This window comes from Platalea leucorodia (genome assembly GCF_965183815.1).
Source record: "Platalea leucorodia genome assembly, chromosome: 9".
Classification (NCBI taxonomy): Eukaryota; Metazoa; Chordata; class Aves; order Pelecaniformes; family Threskiornithidae; genus Platalea; species Platalea leucorodia.
In genome coordinates this window covers 7364544-7382801 of record NC_138831.1, presented here as the reverse complement: position 1 = coordinate 7382801, position 18258 = coordinate 7364544, and the positions used below count along the sequence as shown (strand labels likewise).

The 18258-nt window shown below is 45.0% G+C and overlaps 1 protein-coding gene across 4 annotated transcripts in view; it reads left to right on the top strand.

Moving 5' to 3' along the window:
- Positions 1-18258, top strand: part of CADPS (calcium dependent secretion activator) — a gene marked incomplete at both ends in the record, with an annotated part of 223892 nt that overhangs the window by 142109 nt on the left and 63525 nt on the right. For 2 of the 4 annotated variants that reach the window (XM_082322562.1, XM_082322559.1), the window contains 3 exons: positions 10140-10241; positions 11158-11221; positions 11983-12106. In XM_082322562.1, coding sequence (XP_082178688.1) covers positions 10140-10241; positions 11158-11221; positions 11983-12106 — 290 coding nt within the window. Of the gene's footprint in view, positions 1-10139; positions 10242-11157; positions 11222-11982; positions 12107-14506; positions 14576-15438; positions 15457-18258 lie in introns of all 4 variants that reach the window. The other 2 variants (XM_082322560.1, XM_082322561.1) reach the window with 2 other exon arrangements.

The window sequence follows — 18258 nt, the reverse complement described above, 5'->3', positions numbered from 1 at the left end:
TAGGTTTCCTTGGATAATGCACAACAGTCCCCAATTTGTTTTCACAGTGGATGTTTGGCAGCAGCGCTTCTAGTGGCATAGTCGGTTTGTTTGTTTGTTTCGTTGCTTGTTTAATGTAAGCAATAAAAATGCACGTAGAGGATCCAGAAATGAGGGTTTTTAACTTTCTTACCCAGGCACCTGCTAGATGCAGTTCTGGACAAGATAGAGTTGAAGTACATGTGACTGTCACGGGCTAAATAAATAGAAGTAAACGATATACTGTGCTGATTTAATTGCTGTGCAAGAGGATCTGACAAGTTGCAGCAGTATCAAACTTCAGTGTTCAGAAGGGCTTCAAGCCCCCGGGCACCCATTTAAAGTCCGTGTGACGTCAGTTCAGAAATTGCTTAGACATAACTGAAAATTCTATCTTGCTCTGTTGCAAAGCAATTTCAATTTCAGAAGTAGCCCATTCCTTTCTCTCAAATGTGGCAAATCTTTGGTGGGAGGAACTGGAGCTGTGCTTTTTCCTCTTCTATTTATTTTGTTGACAGCTGTAGCATCTATTGCAGCTTCTTTTTCTGCTTTTTTTCTGTTAAGTTGCATTATATACTTTGAGATATGGCTCTCTATCCTGCATATGCTGCTGAAGAAAGGAATGTTGTAAAATAATAATGTGTTTTCATAAACCCTCTGGTAAATACCATCCCGAATTATGACACACATTGCCCAGGTTTCACGTTGCAAGGCTGCCGCTTGCTTTTGCAGTTACTTTCATACATCTTGTCATGGAAACCGAGTTTTTGCTTCCTTAGTTTCTTTTTTAGTTCTGACTTTCTTTTGCTCTTTCGTTCCTTCTTTGCCAATTGTTATTTGGTTTCAGTCGTTTGCTTTCAGTTTAGTTTCCTTTTGTTTCATTTTGAGTTTTTTCATGCTTTCTTCTTGTTTCTTTCACTTTTGCTGCTGGCCTTGCCCCCCGCGTTTCAATCACTCCCCAAAGCCAACACATGGCAGAGTTACTTGGTGGGTCACAGCCAAGTGCAGACGGCGAGGGGGGCAAAGTGTCTCATGCCTCTGCCGCTGAAGCGGAAACAAAAAAGGATTCCAAAAAGGAGTCCAAAAAAAGGAAAGATTCCAAATCCCAGCCGAATCCAGAGCCGAAAAGGTAAGCGAAAGCGCGCAGTGCACAGAAGTGCGTTGTAGCGGGCACCAGGCTCCTCGGTCACTGAGCACACTGGGCAGTTTGGGTCCCTGCGGCACGGGGAGACCCGCTGCGGCGCTGGCATTCGGGTCCTACGCTCTCCTGGGAGTTGGATGGCATTTGGGCACCCAAGTCCCATAGCGGGTCAGGGCATTGAGTTTTTTAGGCGTGTGTTTAGGAGGTGGCTGACACGGCATGTAGGGCTTGAGACTGGGCAGGGGAAACTGGCTGCCCCCATCGCCCCTCTTCCATAGGCAGGGTTCATCCTGGCAGGAGGCTGTTCTGGGGACAGGGCCTGGCTCAAAGCCTGTTTGGCCCATAATGGAGAGGAGGTTGGATGCAGGTCACGGCTACCCTGTGTACATCTTCACGGGATCCAGCATGGCCAGAGCCAGAGCCTCCTCTTCACTGGGGTCGGTAGCAAGAGGTACCTGGCAGTACTGGCCATGGTGACACCCCGCCATTCCCTCCCTGTGGGGCTGGAGAGTTATGGGCTCAGGAAAACGTCTTGCTTTAAAACCTGTGCGGTGTGTAGACCCCAGTCCCTTGCCTGTACAGTTGCCCAGGACTGCGTGGGGCTGCTGCACCTCGCTGGGAGACCACTGGGCACTGCCAAACGGGCAGCTCGGCCATGGACAGGCTATTCGAGTCATTCATTTAAAATATTCCAAGAAAGGAACAAGATGTTTTGCTATGACTTAGTTGTCTTTAGCTGATGATTGATTGATTTCACATCAGAAGGCTGAAGGTTCATGTTCCTTCTTAGTCGCTGCCGCCTCTGTTGCCTGGGCATTACGGGAGCTGCAAGGCTGCGGCATTGCACTTTCTCACCCAGGGCAGGCTCTGCATAACGCCCGGGGGGCACAGGAGTTTGGTACGGAGACTGCGGGGTGCGGTTTCTGGCCTCTGCTGTCAGGAGGTCACAAAAAGGGACCGCAGGGGATCTGAGAGAAAACGTGACTCCGTATCTTTCATGTCTACTATCAGAAATCTGAATATCTGAGCGGAAGAGTCATGATTTCTTTTCAGAAAGCAACTTAGGCCACATGCATCGTGCATTTGCGAGCTGGCTGGCAGAGAGCGACGGAAAGCCAATATTTACCCATGCAGTCCTTACTGGCAGTTGCGACGTGTGTAAAGCTGGGTTCGCTTTAGCTGTGTCCTTTCCTCCCACCTGCCGCGACCATACGTTGCTCGTTGCCTTAGGGCTGGCCATGCTCTCACCAGGAAACTATAGCTCACGGCAGAGCGGAAAACTTTCCATGTGAAATTTGTAGAGGTGGGAGCACGCCTGCCCTGGGACCCAGCAAAGCATCCGATGGAGCATCTTTGAGCAGCCTTGCGGCGTGCATTGCGTTGTTATTGGTATGCATGGTGGTCTGGGAAAGACTCGAGTTAGGAGACATTTTTCTATTTAACAAAGGCTTCTTTTTCTGTCGAATCTGAGAAAGTGTCAATTTTCTTTATAGAAGGAAGTTCCTTCACTTTTAGACAGTAAAAAAACCCAAACGGGTGGTTTAGCTTTCTCCAGAATGAGGTTGGCTGTCAGTCAGAATATGCCACCCAGTAATGAAGGTCGCGCAGGGAGATAATTTCATGTGGCTATCAATCTCCTGTATTAGCAGCAGACAGTGATGGAGCTGAGGTGGGCTGTCTGTTTGTATCGTGTTTGCATAAGGTCAGGCGGCGAGACAACAGTCGCTCGCAGTCAGCGGGGAAGTGCAGGCAGGCTGCGGTGCGGTGCTGAGGACAGCCTGAAGGTCAAGGCTGACAGGATGACAGGCGTCAGTGTGGGGACGATGCCTCCACGCCTGTCCGGCTCCCTCCTCGGCGGCACGGCCGCTGCACCGCAGCCGGGACGGGAGCAGGACGGCTGCTGGTGGAAATGCACCTCCAGCTTGGGGCTGACCCTGCAGCCGCAGTGGGTGCAATGGTCAAAATGTGATTTGTGGGGTATTTTGGAGCCCTCTTGCTTTATATGTCAGGGTTTGGTTCTCCCTGCCTCCTTTGGGCTCATGGCACTTATTCAGAGCCCTGAAAGCCTGACATAATCTCTCGAAAAGAAGGCTGTAAATCACCACTATTTGCATCACAGTCCCCTTAATTTTTCTGTTAAATTTCATCCTTTTCCAAGTAAAAATGGAGTTAAATGTAAATTGCTTGTCCTAAGTTTCGCCTCCTGCAGACACCTGAATATGTAAGGTGCAGGCTGTCGGAAAGGCAGGGGCCAGCAAGAGGCAGCAGCTGCTGAATATCCGCATGGTTTGCTCTTACCCGGGTACTTGCTCTTCGCTAAGGCTGTTGTGGTCACTAGTGAGTTGGTAACAGGGTTTTGTCCACCAGGTATCCCTGGATGCCTTTTGTAAAGTCCTGCCGTTATGAAAGATGATGTGATTTCTGATGTATTTACCTACGTGACAGGTAAGAGAGGCATAGTGTTATTCAGGCATCCGACAACACACGCTGTGTGTTTATTGATGTCTGCGTTCGGTACCACCACCATAGTATCGAGGCTGTCACTTTCCTTTATTGACAGCCCTCCAAAAAAATAGTGAAGGCAAGAAGCAGGACTGGTTTTAAGAGGACATCATGATTTGGGGTAAAATTATGGAAGGTTTTACATGATCACGCAGGTCTTGCCCTTCCATGTTTGTCGCTGTCCTCACGTTGGAGGGCTATGACAGTACAGCCGGCGTCGTTTGACGTGCAGAGAGTGATGTGTCAGAGGAGCCTCGCTGCTTCCCTCTCTGTGCACGGGAGAGGCGTTGTGCAGTAGAAAGCTGAGCTCAGATTTCCCGGGCCCGAAGTTGGCGCCTAAACCTTGACGGGTGATTCCTGCCCCTTTCGAAGGAGTGGCTTTCAGGAGTGACCTTGGTTTCGCATGTGCCTTTTTTGGATTTAGCCATGTAATAACTTTCTTTTTAAATATTGAAGTTGGCACCAAAAAAGATTCTTTCTATGCTTGCTAATCCCAAACTTTTAAAAATAAGACTAAAATATTGATCGTGTCCATGCTAAGTATTAGAAGAGACTGAGCTTATCAAAATCAGGATGCCAGGCTGAATCCCCTCCAGTCTAATAACGACTGAACAGCATCACTCTCTGCGAGTTGTTCAATGACTATTTACCCAAGGTCCCAGCAGTTACCAGTCTCTCTATTAATGAATTTGATATATCAGTGATTTGCCTTTTCTTCTATAAGCTGTATTTTACAGCATCAAACTTGTTTTCAAGAAGTAGCTCTTTCGTTAGCTCGCATTAGCATTAGCTTTCATTAGTTTTTACAACTGTAAGCCAGCAGAAATAATGTTATTGTCATAAACCCTGAGGAATTGGAAAGTCTGCATAACATATTTGTAATTTTTCCCATTGTATTCTAATTACCTATTTGGCTGTTTCACAAAAAGGCAAGATTTCCATACAGCTAGTTAAAAAAACAAAACAGGACATTTTTGGTCCCTTAAAAGAAGTAGTAAATATATGAACACCTTATCACATTATCTTCATATGCTTCTCTTAGTACTTTGTGTTTAGTTTCCACGTCTCATTCAGATTAATTGCCCTGGCTGCAGTAAGGCAGGTTCAAATCTGTCATGGCATGATGCCGTAACCTTTCATTAGGTGCCGGCTCCGTGTCCCGACGAGCCCTGCGATAAGTCCATGGCGACACGGCGCGCGGTATGGCTGTCTGTCGGATAGGATCCGGCGTCTGTGCTGAAGGGAGGTGGGTTGCCAGCCACCAGCAGATAACCAGCTCCGTGCGGCCGGCTGACGTGATTCATTACAATGGGTGTAGGATGGCAGGGCTCAGAAACCATCCGGTTCAGCCGCGGTACGTCAGGGGTGTAGATCGCACATGAGAAGCGATGAGCCGTGACTTGGCTCGGCGCTGCGGTGTGGAGGAGAGCCCAAGCAGAATGAAGGCAGGAGTTGGGAGGATGAAATGGCTCCCATGCTCCGCAGCATCTCGAGCGGGCGCAGGGCTGGGCTGAACAAAGAGCTTTCAACCGGCATTTCACGCACGGTGTGAATTCCCAGAAGAAAGGGGAGTCGGGGAAAATCGATGTTTGCTGAATAAGCTTTTTTCAAGGGGTCTAAACAGGTGGGCTCTTTCAGGTCAGATTTGCTGGGGGAGATGTAGGAGGCAGCAGGCAGGCAGCTGTGGTCCTGCCCACATCCCCAGAGCCAGTCCCCGTCCAAGCGGTGGGACTTTGCACAGGCAAGTCTTCCTGCGAGGGATCCTTTGAAAGCCTATCCTGACACATGCCGTCCAAGGCACTAATCATCGATGTTTACTGTATAGCTCATATGTGCTGCACCTGGCAACCAGCAAGGGAGCTGAAGGCAGCACGTGTTTTATATTTGAGTTGTTACTTAAAAAATCAAATTATTTGCATCAGTTTTTGACATTGTTTTTTTTCCCTTGGCTCTGTATGCCAGGGCTCACAGTGCGTGCAAAGATCTGTTTGCTACGTGTAAGCAATATTTTCCCCAGTAAAAAAAGTGTAGACAAGTTAAACATAAAAGGTGTAAAAGATGATGTGTCTTTTCATTTGTAAGCCGCCATGGTATTTCATACAGGCTTATGTCAAAGAGATTAACCCACTGGAGCTATACTGTATATTTATAATTGCATACAAATGCATGCTATTGCTTCATATATTATTCTTTGTTAAAAATCATTTTGATATATTTGTTTTAGCAGCATAACTAGCCCTGGGGGCACTGGGTATAATTAGAAAAGGGCATGGGGGGAGGCGGGGCTTGTAGAATAAAGCAGTGGCCTTAGGATCACAGGTCCTAATTATAATTTATAATTAACCCCGGAATTTGCACAAACCGTCTAAACTAAACAAGGACTATCATTTTTGCTGTTTAAATTGAAAACCTTTTTTTTAATTTCACCACCTGCTTTGTTGATGTTGTTGTTTTCGTGGCTTAAAACTTAAAAAACAAGAGGGGATTAGGAAAGCGGCATTTAAAACTTTTCATATGAAATATTTACAGTGGGAATTTACTAGTTGAGAGCCAACATGGTGAATCTGCAGCAGAAGGAGTGATCTGAAACTTGTTTACTTATAATTAAAATTTTCCTTATTTATTTTTCTTGCCTTTTGTGCCCTTCTCCTTCCCTCTCTGCCCACAACTTCTGCCACACACCTCAAGTGTCCGGGAGCAGGAGCTACAGAGAATGGGATGAAATTGTGTTTCCACACAGATGGAGACATTTATGTTGTTTGTTGACCTGAATTCATAGCCCCAAACCCATTTTGCCCCTCGTGCCTCTCTATATACCATGTACACGCAGAACTTTTTTTCGCCCTTTTGCTCTCCTCTCATTCCCCATCACTGCTTCAGCCTAGTAACGATGTGGTTGTGGGTTGCGTGTGAGAACATCCCTTTCCTCCAGCTGCATTTTAGCTAGCCTTGCTGCAGAAATGCTGCTCGCTGGAGGAGTCGCTGCTTCTGTCCGTGGGATCAAATAGCAAATATCAAAGTTGAGCTGGAGACCTTTGCTGAAAACAAAATTGCCGATATCAGAACAAGTTCATGCGACTTGAGCTTCTCCTGGGGATTTTTTTCAGCCCCATCAGCCATGTACTGGAATTGTCTAGAGCACAGAAGTGAATCTTAAATTATAGTGATGCTAAGCTATATACCCTTTGTGTTCTTGCAAAAGGGAAAATAAATATGTTCCCTCAAAAAGATTGCATTTTCAAAGTATATTTGACTTGAATATTTAATTAAGTTTCAAAATTATCGAGCTAATAAGTTAAGTGCAAGGCTTTGGGTAGTGTTTTTCCAGTTCTATGTATATCCTGCATTTGTCACTAATTAATGAGTTCCTAATGCTTCAGCTTCTGGGAAGATGAGCAACAAAGATTAACATAACTAGTAAATCCGAAGATGTGCAGCTGGGTTATAGTATTTGAAATTTGACAAAAACATTGGAAGTATTATTATTTGTGACATGGCTCAAGATGGGGGATTGTGAGGAAAGCAAAGATGACAGAACTGGTGCTAACCACTGTGACAACAACTTGAAAAGCAGCCGACATGACATCTTTCCTATCATGCTGCCGAAAATGTCAACTTTGTGAAGGACAGTGAGAAAATGGTTTGCCGAAAATTTGAAAGGTAGATTCAAGAGATGCTCATCATGTCAGATGCAATATAGTCTACAGCTGGGTGAGAAAGGGAGTCCTTGCCGTGGTGATGGCTCTCGGTTGGCAGGCCCTTCCAGACATCCGCGCTGCTCCAAAAATGGCTACAGCTGACCTGTAGATTGTCTCAAGTTTGTAGTGAATGATATGTGAGAGCGGCGTGCGTTTACACTGCGCAGCAGGCCCTGCATGGAGGGAGCGGTGGCCGGAGCCACCGGGTTTGATGTCCTCCTGGCTCACAAAGACCCCAAGAAAGGCAAAGACCAGGGGGTGACCACAGGTTAAGCCTAAGTGGTCTACGTGCGCCTCAGTGGTTGGGTTGGCGTCCCTTGGGGTGTTGTGACTTGGGCGAGAGCTGCGTCGGCCAGAGGTTTGCTCTCCAGAGCCCGCCCTTTGTGGTCGTGTTGGTCAGTGTTTTCAAAGCGATGCTTCTAGAGCTGCCACTGCCCAGCTGGGACGCGACCGATGCTGTCACGTCAGCCCGTTTTGGGTGTCCAACACGAGTCATTACATGGCGAGCGCTAAATAACCAGTTCTGGCAAAACCGAAGCCCTTTGAATACAGTGAGAGACTGCGATTCATGTGAAAGGACTGCGACCCAACCCGAGCTGTCAGATCCCACCATTAAATCTCACCGGTTGAGGTTATTGACCCAGCAAAGGGTAACATAACTTTCAGACCATTTCCAGTCCATCAGCAAATCACAGCCAGGGCAGGCAGCTTTTCCTACCTCGTTTGTCAGCGCTGATGCAATTAACCTAGTGACACTCTGTGAGCTGTTACGGGTACAGGGGGGAACCGAATGCCAAAAGTCAAATGAAGGCTTCAACCCTGCCCCTTAATGTACGGCATTTATTGCGGTCTGCCTTGAATTATCTGCTCCTGTGCTCGGGAGCAAACCAGTCGCTGCGAGGTGCACAGCATCACAAAAGGCATGAACATCTCTGTCTGAATATTAAATATTTTATGGAACTTTGGAATAAAAATATATTAAGCATGTTCAGACATTAATTTTTGCTCAACATCTAATTTGGTTTTTTTGTGGCTTGCTCATTTCTTCAAAATAACTAGTCCTAATTAGGTACTAATGAGACCAGATCCATACTTCCAAAACTGTTTATGAAATGTGTTCCCCAGCTGAGACATTTTATCCAAGTTTCAGCCTAAATCTTTTTTCCATTTTTTTTTTCCTTAATACACAACTGAATTTGGCAAATAATCAAGTAAAGATTTCTGATTAAATGCTGTTTAAATTTAAATACATCCCCTGGTATTTGAGTCTTTTTCTGTGTCCATGTTGCAAGTTTTATTTCATGTATATTTAGCTTTAAAATTTTGCAGCAAATATCATGCAAGTTTTGCTAGTTCCTCTTCCGAAATGTTTTAATGGTTTATTCACCTGTGTGGGAATATCAGAGTTTGTATTTATGATATTAAGAGCTTACTAAATGCAGGGTCAAGGAGAAGTGATGGTACAGATTTTATAGCTTTTAATTTTTTATAGCTTTTTTTTTTTTTAAGTTTAGGGCCTTTGATTCTTTAAGAGGAAAATAAAGCCAACCAATTAACCCCTGACAGGAGGTTCATTAGAAGCTTTGTAATCCCTTGCCAAGTCTTTTGTATAGCCAAACCAGTCTAGTACTGCGGATTTATGCAGCTTAAGCTGAACACTGGAGGAGGCCTTTAAGTAAGAACATTTGTTCAATTTTAAGACGTCTTACATTGCCTAAAGAGCGCCTGTGCCAGCAGAGTTGCCCAGGAGTACACAAATCCGTAGACTTTGCTTGCCGGCAACGGGAAGCGGTGCCGTTGATTGTCTGCCTGGCCGATTCCTTTGGTGGATGGATTAGGCTCTCGCCCGGGACTCTGCTGCGCGGCGTGTTTTGCCGTGTGGGTGCGGGGGAGAAGGAGGGGATTGCTGCTTTCGGCTCTCGGATGGGTTGGCATCGGCAGAGGTACGGGGTGGAAGAGCAGAGGGACCAGTGCATCATCCAGCCCCGGGAGACTTCAGCAGGGTTCGCCTGCACACTGTGCTCTGTGAAAGATGAGAAATGCCCCAAGGCAGCAGGACCTGGGTGTCTCACAACGCTCTCCTGTGCACTCCTGAAATACGAGAGTGTAGTACATAGTCCGAGAAAATCTTTGATAAATTGTATCAATGTGTTAATGTTTATAAATTAAAATTAAATGACTGAAAAGGCATTCAATTTCAAATACAAAAATACATGTCGTTCTCTAGGCACATTTCGGCAGAATAGATTGAAGATGGTTCACTTCAAGAAATCATTATAATGGGGTGATTCAGCGGTTATGAAGGAGTGCAGAATTTTATATTCTGTTTGCATATAGGCCTGTTGTTGATATTCTTTTACACTGTGAATTGTGTTAAATTAGCAGCTGAATTTTCCTGCAGAAATGGAGTCCCTATTTTGCCAGCAATGGGCCCAATCCTGCAGTGAGAGCTGGCATTGCTCTCCCTGTCACATACCTATATTTAAAAGGGGATTCTGCTTTTTCCAACTTCTCTATCACAGCAAAAATAAAGGGGGTTGGGGAGCGTCCACATCTAGATTATCGCTCTGAGAGAGGATATTTCTTTCTTTATTTATTTTTGACACCTCGGCAGTCGTGCTGCCGTGACCACCCGTGTCTCGGCGTGGCATATCCTCTGTCCCGGGTCTCATAGTTGGTGACGGAAAGGGCCCTTTCGGAAAGGGCAGCGTGCTCTGTGCTGTGGGGATGAGTTACCAGGCGAGGTGGAGTCTGAGTCATTTGTGGCATTTCTCCTCCAGGCCTGACGGGATAGGAACTGTGACCGTAGACGAGAAAGAGCGTTTCGAAGAAATCAAGGAGCGGCTTCGTTTGCTTCTGGAGAATCAGATCACGCATTTTAGGTAAAGGCAGAGAGCCCAGGCTGAATGCGAGAGGACTGATTTCCTCCCAGCTCCCTCCTATAAGCAGCAAAGCCAAAAGGCAGGTTTTGAACGCATACAGGAATTTTGCATAAGTGACACAGACCTACGCAGGGCAGTGAAGCTTGCACTGTAGCATGTTTGTAGCTGGAGAGTGATTTTAAATATATAACCTTTAAAGGGTATTTCAAACCATCTTGCTCCCATAGGCACGGTAATGCTGTGAATTTTTTCTAAAATTTAGCGACAAAAAAAACCCCCTTGTCCTCTTATTTCTCCATTCCCCTCTGTTCAGTTATTAGCCATTTATTTTCCCTTCTTTCTAGTATTCAGGCAGGCAGGGCTTTCTGCAGGGATGTCACAGTATAGAAAGGATGGATAGTGCCCCCACAAAACGGGATGAATTGCCCCCTGCACACCAGCCGGGTCCTGGGTGGGTGGTGCAGGTTTGCATGCAGACGGGTGATGCAGAGTCCCTGCGGGAGCCCCTTGGAGCTGCCACTCGCCAGGGACGGTGGCTGGTTCAGCCGGTTACCTACAGCCTGCTGCATCGCCAGCTCTCCGGCTGGAAGTAAATGCCCTTTCCAGAGGGGCTTCTTTTTTTCCATTTTAGAAGAAGATGATATTTAACTCTCTCCTATGAGATCAAAACCTCTCCAGGTGACACCCAGATTTAATAAGCTGCTAAAACTATCAGCTTATTACTACCCCGTGTTTTGTTTTGCTGCCTTAGTGTCCACACCATCAAACCCTTTCAGAAAATTACCTTGTAGAAAGACTGCTCATTCCAGGCAGAGGGACTAGATATTGGGGCATATTTAGGAAAGCATCTTTATAGTGCTGGAAAGGCTTGTTTGCATGCACCTGGTCTGATGTTAACACGATGTCGTTTTTCTAGGTACTGCTTTCCATTTGGCCGTCCGGAAGGTGCGCTAAAAGCTACTCTGTCACTGCTGGAAAGGGTAAGCATAACAGAGAGTAGTTAAAATTACCGGTGTTCATGTACCTTTCCATCCGGAAGAGCTTGAGAAACTGCTGGTTTTGCATAGGACATGTAATTAATCATAGTTAATATTGAAATGTGGGGTATTAGGTGGGGTTGTTATCTCTCCTGCTTCAGCTCGGAGGCCAGTGGGTAGCCTGGCCACTAAAGGCAGCACAGCCTGCGTCTGTGTTGATAGTGGAGGATCTCGCTGGCAAGCATCTACGCCGCAGACCCTTGTAAGCGATGCCTGGCTGCTGTCTGGTGAAATTCCCATCTCAAGGCAGGCTCATTCCCCTCGGGCGTAAGAAACCTGCTCACCATCATCCTCCCCATCCCTATTCCTGCCTTCCTGGTGCTCCGACATCCTTCTCACCTCTGCTAACACACAGTATGGCCAAGCCCAGACCTAAACCCAAGTCAATCAGCAGAGCCCGGGAAGGGCATAACATTGCCTGACACTGGGGAAGTTGTGATAGATCTTAATGTCATGCCCTAAAAAATCAGCAGCACAGATTTGAGGGCATGCCATTGGGCAAGGATGCAGAAGGGGAATAATGCAGCAGGGGTAGGTCCCACATCTCAAGCTGGCCAAGGTGACCTTGTGGTGGATCCTGCATATTGTACGCATACCCCGAGAGCCGAGCAGCACTAGTGTAGGGATGGATGAATGTGCTGGGCTTGGAGAAAAGCAGTTCTGTGTGCCCAATGCCACAACAAATCAGATTTTCTTGTGTCAAGGTTCTGATGAAAGACATAGTTACTCCGGTCCCTCAAGAGGAGGTAAAAACAGTCATCCGTAAATGCTTGGAGCAAGCAGCTCTAGTCAATTATACTCGACTCTCAGAGTATGCCAAAATTGAAGGTAAGGCTCTTTCTTTGTGAAATTAAAATTTTGTTATATTTCTAGGTGGCAACTGTGGCTGGGAGCGATTTAAAAGAAGTTCATTTGCTATTTATTCACTTGTCAATAAAACTGATGTGATTCTGAATCATATTTGTGGTGTTGGCTTCGGAAGCAGTTAAGAATGGAAGCTATGCAAAACATTTCTTTTTCTGGAAAAGAGAGAGGAAACAGTTAAAAGGAACTGTAGCTTTTTTTTTTTTTTTCTGATCGTTAGTGCATTTGGCCAGTGGTGTAGTATTCAGATTGATGTCGTGGTTTTAAAAAAACAAATTGAAAAATACTTGGGATGTCATCTTTGTAGCTGAAGGTATAGTGCAGCTAATTGCTTGTGACAGTGGAGTTCAGGAAACAAATGAAAAATAAGAAGATGAAAAACTGTTTAATCTATGCTTAATCATTTGTAGCCAATTTAAAATGTCTTTTTTCTGGGAGTGTTTCATTGTCTTTGCAGTTTGCATAGCAGTCATTGATCAGTGATCCCACACTTGCATCAGATTTCTTTCCTGTCACTCTAAATCCGGCATAGCTGATATTATTGACCTTTTAAGTTATGGGAGAATAATAACCAGTGACCAGAGACACATGTGGCCATCAAAAAGACATTTTAAAGCTTGCTAGAGGATACGTGTTAGCTGAAGCTCTACAGTCCAGTCGTTCTTTACATGTTAATCAGTTTATGTTGATTCCTTGTTGGCTGTTATTCCCAACTTGAAACTCCTACCCAACTTCCTCCGAGTTCCCAATTGCTTAAACCTGTATGTTCCAGATGAATAGTATGTTCTGCTCTAGACTTTGGGTTTCTGTTGTGTGTGATGTGAAGCTTTCCCACAGCTGAGATTATCGTTGTATGCCTCTAGGACAATATTGAGAGGAGAAAAAAAAAAAAAACAAATCTCCCTCTGATTTGTTCTTCGTTCTTGTTTACGTGAAAAATTGGGTTATTACATGACAAATTGTCCAGGTTCTGTACATGACATGTCCTCTCTTTTTCCATTTTTTTTCTGTCTAACGATGCAAATTGTGTACCAGTGGTAATGAATTCATTGTTATGCATCCAGTGAGAAACACTTAAGAATTGGGCACTAAAAGGATGTTTATCAACTCTTGACTTGGTAATGAGTGACAAAAATAGAGAAGGAACAAAGGTTTCATAAGCACTGTATTATCAGGCAATTTATCGAAGTACTCAACTTCACAGGATATTTTAATTGGTGTATTCTGTAAAATGCAATGTTTAAATATACTTGACGAGGATGGAGAAGGACTGAGAATCAAAAGCAGCTTTTCTGTTGATGGATGCTTCTACCCAGGGCTGGCTCCCTTAGGTTCTCTGTGTAAATATCACTAACTCGTTGGTAAGATTTGCTCTCTTCTTTCAGATAAATCTATGCAAAAACAAACTTTATGATCTGTAAGTAAAAATGCATTCATTTCCAAAGTAGAACAGTTAGTGTGTACTTTTCCTTTTGTGCCTCAATTCTTCTTGGTTGTGTTAATTATCTGCCCTCTTTTTTGCACTGTGACTTTTAGGTCTGGGAATACTTTGAAGCAACAAACCTTTTTTTTTTCCAGCTACCTTTTCAGAGAAATAGTTCATTCCACACTACCTGCTCTCTTCTGCTTTTCTCCTCCTTTATCCGTGATTGGCCACAGCCACTTTTTGATACTATCTCTACAAAAGTGGTTGTAACACCAATTTCCAAGCATGCTGGGATTGTTAATTTGAACAACCCAACATCCGCCAGCTGCATGCATCAGGTTTTCTCTCATGAGCATAGTCCACTACATGTTCAAATACTTCCTTAGAAGAGCAAATAACAAATTTACCTCCATGAGATGTGTTCCTGCGTGCCGTACATGGCTTTGAAATCTTGCTTTTTAAAACCTGACATTTGAATAGCCACATGTTTAAGAGAGTTTTATCAGAGATGCAGAACCAGATCAGTGGCAGCAGTGCTTGAGGCTATGCTTATGAAGAAATACCTGTGAAAGCCTTAGATACTGAAGGCCGAAATCCTTAGTATCTCGGAGCCTTAAACCAATGGAATTCTATTTCCCTCTATTCATGACGTTTTGATCATTATATTCTTGCGAACAGTTCAGAGCAAACCTTTAGAGTCATGGTCACAGCCTCTTGTGACTCATGGGCATGCTGAATGGTTAATCCAGTAGATCTCCAATTTTAACCCTCCTTTTTTTTCTTTTTTTCTTTTTTTCTTCCTTTTATCCTGTTTGTATCCCAAAATACTCTACGGCTACTTTCTTTTTAACCTAATATAAAGTTTTCCTCTGACCTATAGCCTATAACCTCTTTACCTCTGACCTAAGCCTCTTGCATGCCCAAATCCTCTTTTATAGGGAAAAAGAGAGAAATGTATGAGCATCCTGTCTTCTGCTTGGCCTCTCAAGTGATGGATTTAACCATTCGTGAGTACCTACCACCCTCCTCTCCATGCTGTCCTCACTCTTTCTGTTTTCATTACCTCAAGAAAGTCCAGATCCAAACCAACTCACTCTCCTTGCTTCAAGTCTTTTAGCATTGGCTTGTCTGTTGCTTCTGTCTGTGAAACCCAGTGTGAGAAGTCCAGTCACTTTTTATCAGCCTAAACCAGGTTAGACAATTAACCCATCTGTTTGTGATAAACTCAGATCGTCTGTAAGTTTTTTCAGTTCTTCTTTATGTCCGTGACCTGAATGCATTTTTACTTTGCTTCTGTGTAACCCCAATTTGTAAAGTGCTTGTCACTGGTACACAATCAAAAGGTAGCAGCTACATCGGGGAGAAGTGAGCTAGAGGTCAGATAAAGGACACTTGGAAAAAGCCATCCCTTTGCCTGCGTACAAGATCTTTACCCAGTCCTGTGTATAAGATCGTATAAGGCTGTCCTTTCTCTGTCAGATCTTACATGTCTCCTGTCCGTTAGCTCTCGAGCGGAAGGATGCGCTTTACTTGCTCTCCTCCTCGATTTTTTTACTTACTCCTTTGCACCGAGCTCTGGAGGGGACATCCCAGCCCCGCTGTCACTTGGAGACCCCCTCTGTGTCCTCAGAGCTCACCCTCTCTGGTTTTCTATTTGTGCAGCGTTTTCTTTCACCTCCGTGAAAGGAGCTTCTTTTGGTAACCCCATGCTTTGGGGGGGCGGGGGGCGAGACGGGGCGACTTTCCTTCTTTTCAAATGTCATATATCACGCATAACTGGGGGGCTGTGCGGTCCACTTGCTCATTAATCCTGCATATCTGTTCTTGTTTCTCTCTTTTCTCTCCTTGTTGCTTTCTCTCTTTCATATAGAGAATCAAAAGGACGCAGGTGAACAATTGTATATGCATTATAAATTGCTAGGACTGTTGAGTTATATTTATTTTGTTTTCTTTTTTCATAGCTCCTTAAGATATGTACTCCTTCAGGCTGAAAATGGAGATGCATTAATACTTAAGGAGTTAATTTGTGCTGTCTACATAATCTCCTTTTCCTCCTTCCTTAGAATAGAGTGTAGACTAGAAATACCTTATAGAAATGTAGTATCTTCTTAGGAGACAGTTTTAGAGGAGAATCTAGCCTTTGTAAAGAGAAAGTTTCGTGTTTTCCAAAAGAACTGCAGCTCATTTTGGGTGAAAAAATGTTGGTGATTTGGCCATTAATTTAACACGCCTAACAAGCACATTTATAATTAAACTAACGTTCATTTTTGTTTTTCATATCTTCTGTTTTATGCCCTGATGGGAGGGCTGGGTTTTTAATTTTTTTTTTTTTATTTTCTATTTTTTTTGTTAATGTGTAACAAACGATCCGGTGGGACAGAAGTCATGTTTGTCTCTCGTTTATAACCTGTGGTGACATGTAACAAGGCAAAGGCTCAGCTCAAGTGCCCGTCTCTTCAGAAGGGATGGTGGAGCTCTGCAGCCCCTGGTCTCGTTTCTGTTGTATCCCGGAGTCCTAGTTCAAAAGTCCTTGAAACCTGAACTGTTCATTTCTTTTTGTGAGTAGATTGTTCTGTTTTGTGGAAAAAAAAAAAAAAAAAGGATCGGGTTGATTTTAGCTTTGTAAAGGGAAATTGCTATTAAAAAGCAGTACAAGAGGCTGGGCCTGGTTTAGCCCAGGCTTCCTCAGGCCTCCGCGGCTCAAATTTGGCCCGTGATCTAGAGCTATTGAGTGACACTAAAATTAATTTTGAATAGCAATAAATATTTAGAAAATGGAGAATAATTTTTCCCTACAGCTATGAGAGGTGCAAATAAACAAATAGCAAATAGAACAATCCCAGCTATTACCGATAACTATGGCGGATTAAAGTGAGCGCAGGCTGTTGTGCATCGAGCGCGATAACTGTGCCGAGTATCGCGCTTGCTGGCAGCGGCTCGTCACGTGCTTACAGTTTAGAAATTCAGGATGTTTTATGGCCCAGCTCATTTAAAAATAAAACTACTTCTTCTCGATGCTGGGAGCGAGTGAAAGGACGCAGGGAATTGTGACTCCGCTGCTTTGTGCCCACAAATCTCCCGTTGTCTTAAATGAAAATTTTTCGGGCAAGGTCAGCAGGACTCAACTTGAAACTGGTTCCTCAGCTTAAGTGGAGTCAAAAGTGACTGGGTTTTGGCCTGACTTTTTATTTATTTTGCCAGAAGCAAGAATAAAAATAAGATACTGAAGACAACTTCTTCTTAAACACACAAATGTCACCCTTTGATGTCTTTTCTCCTGAAAAGCGTGTAGTCTCTTGCCCTGCTTTAAAAATAGTGATTTGAAATAGAACATTAAACAGAACTTTATGCTTCAACAATTAAAGATGAATTACTTGCTTTAATTATTAATCAGACAAAACTACTAACACTCAGATTAATAAGTGCAACCTTTTAATAAGTGTTTGCATGTTTATTTATATAAGTCAGGATCCGTCATTTCTTTAGAAAAGAATAACTTCTCCACCCCTTAAGCCCAGGATTTGTGAAATGTGCTGCATGGTGTTGGAGTGCCGTGGCACTGAGAGATCCCATGAACACAGTGTGCCACTTTGCACTGCTGGAGTAGGGTACAGGCACCTTTAGAGATGGTGCCAGCCAAGGGGATAGTTGTCAGTTTGACAATTTATTTTGTGTAGTATAAGGCTTTTTTTTTTTTTAGTTTTCAGACCAAGTATTTCTCATATTGTGATTTGGTTTTGGTCTCTGTAAAGAGAGGCTTCTTGTGGTACTGCTGAGTTGGTGCAGAGAGATGAGAAGTGAAGGAGACATGGGGATGGAGGCAGCTCTCACCTCGCTGCTCGGTGCCAGGGCGGCGGAGCAACGGGGCATGGACTGCAAGCGGAAAGTAGCTGAAGAGCAGATGGACCCACTGAAATCCTATTGCTCTGTCACCAAGGGAAATCAGCTACTCTTAGGCTATCCAAAAATGCCAGGTTTTTGCTTGTCCCTCAGCCTTCCCAGCCCCTGTCCAGGGAAGCAGGGCTCCGGAGGCGCAGCATCTCACCACACTGCATCACTGGTGTGCACCATCCTCCCCGGATCTGTCCCTCCCGGCCAGGCTGGCAGGGAAGCCTGACTTCTCTTGAAAACGCACCCGGTGGTGGTGCCGGGGTGGGTGCAAAGCCAAAACCTGGTCAATGCCGGGGTCAGTGCTGCCCACCGAGCAGTGAGGGGCAGCCGCGGTGCCCATGCAGAGGCAGACATCTCTCAGGTGCCTGCGTCAGGCTGGGGACCCGGGTGCACCCTCAGGAGAGGGACTGAGCACGGCAGCTTCGGCTGCGTCAGCCTCAGCTGGCACTGGCCGTGGAGCATCTTGCACGTAGCATTCGCCCCAGCAGGCATGGAAAGCGTCCTCAGCCAAGGCAGCGGGTGCAGAAGAGGTCGGTTTTTGACTAGAGCAATACAACAGGTTGTTAAGAAGCAGTGGTATTTTTCAAGGCATTCGTACTGGCCCTTCTCACAGTCCCCATGCTCACTTTACGTCACTCGCCTTCCCTGTTTCTGGATCTCAGCCTGGGAAGCTCTGTGCACATATCCGTAACTCTTAGCGAAGTACTAGGGGCTGAGCTGCCCGTTCATTAACCTGGTCCGAGACAAGGAGAGGTCCTGTGTGATTTGTTAGCATGGCCGCTGCTAGGCAGTCACTCCC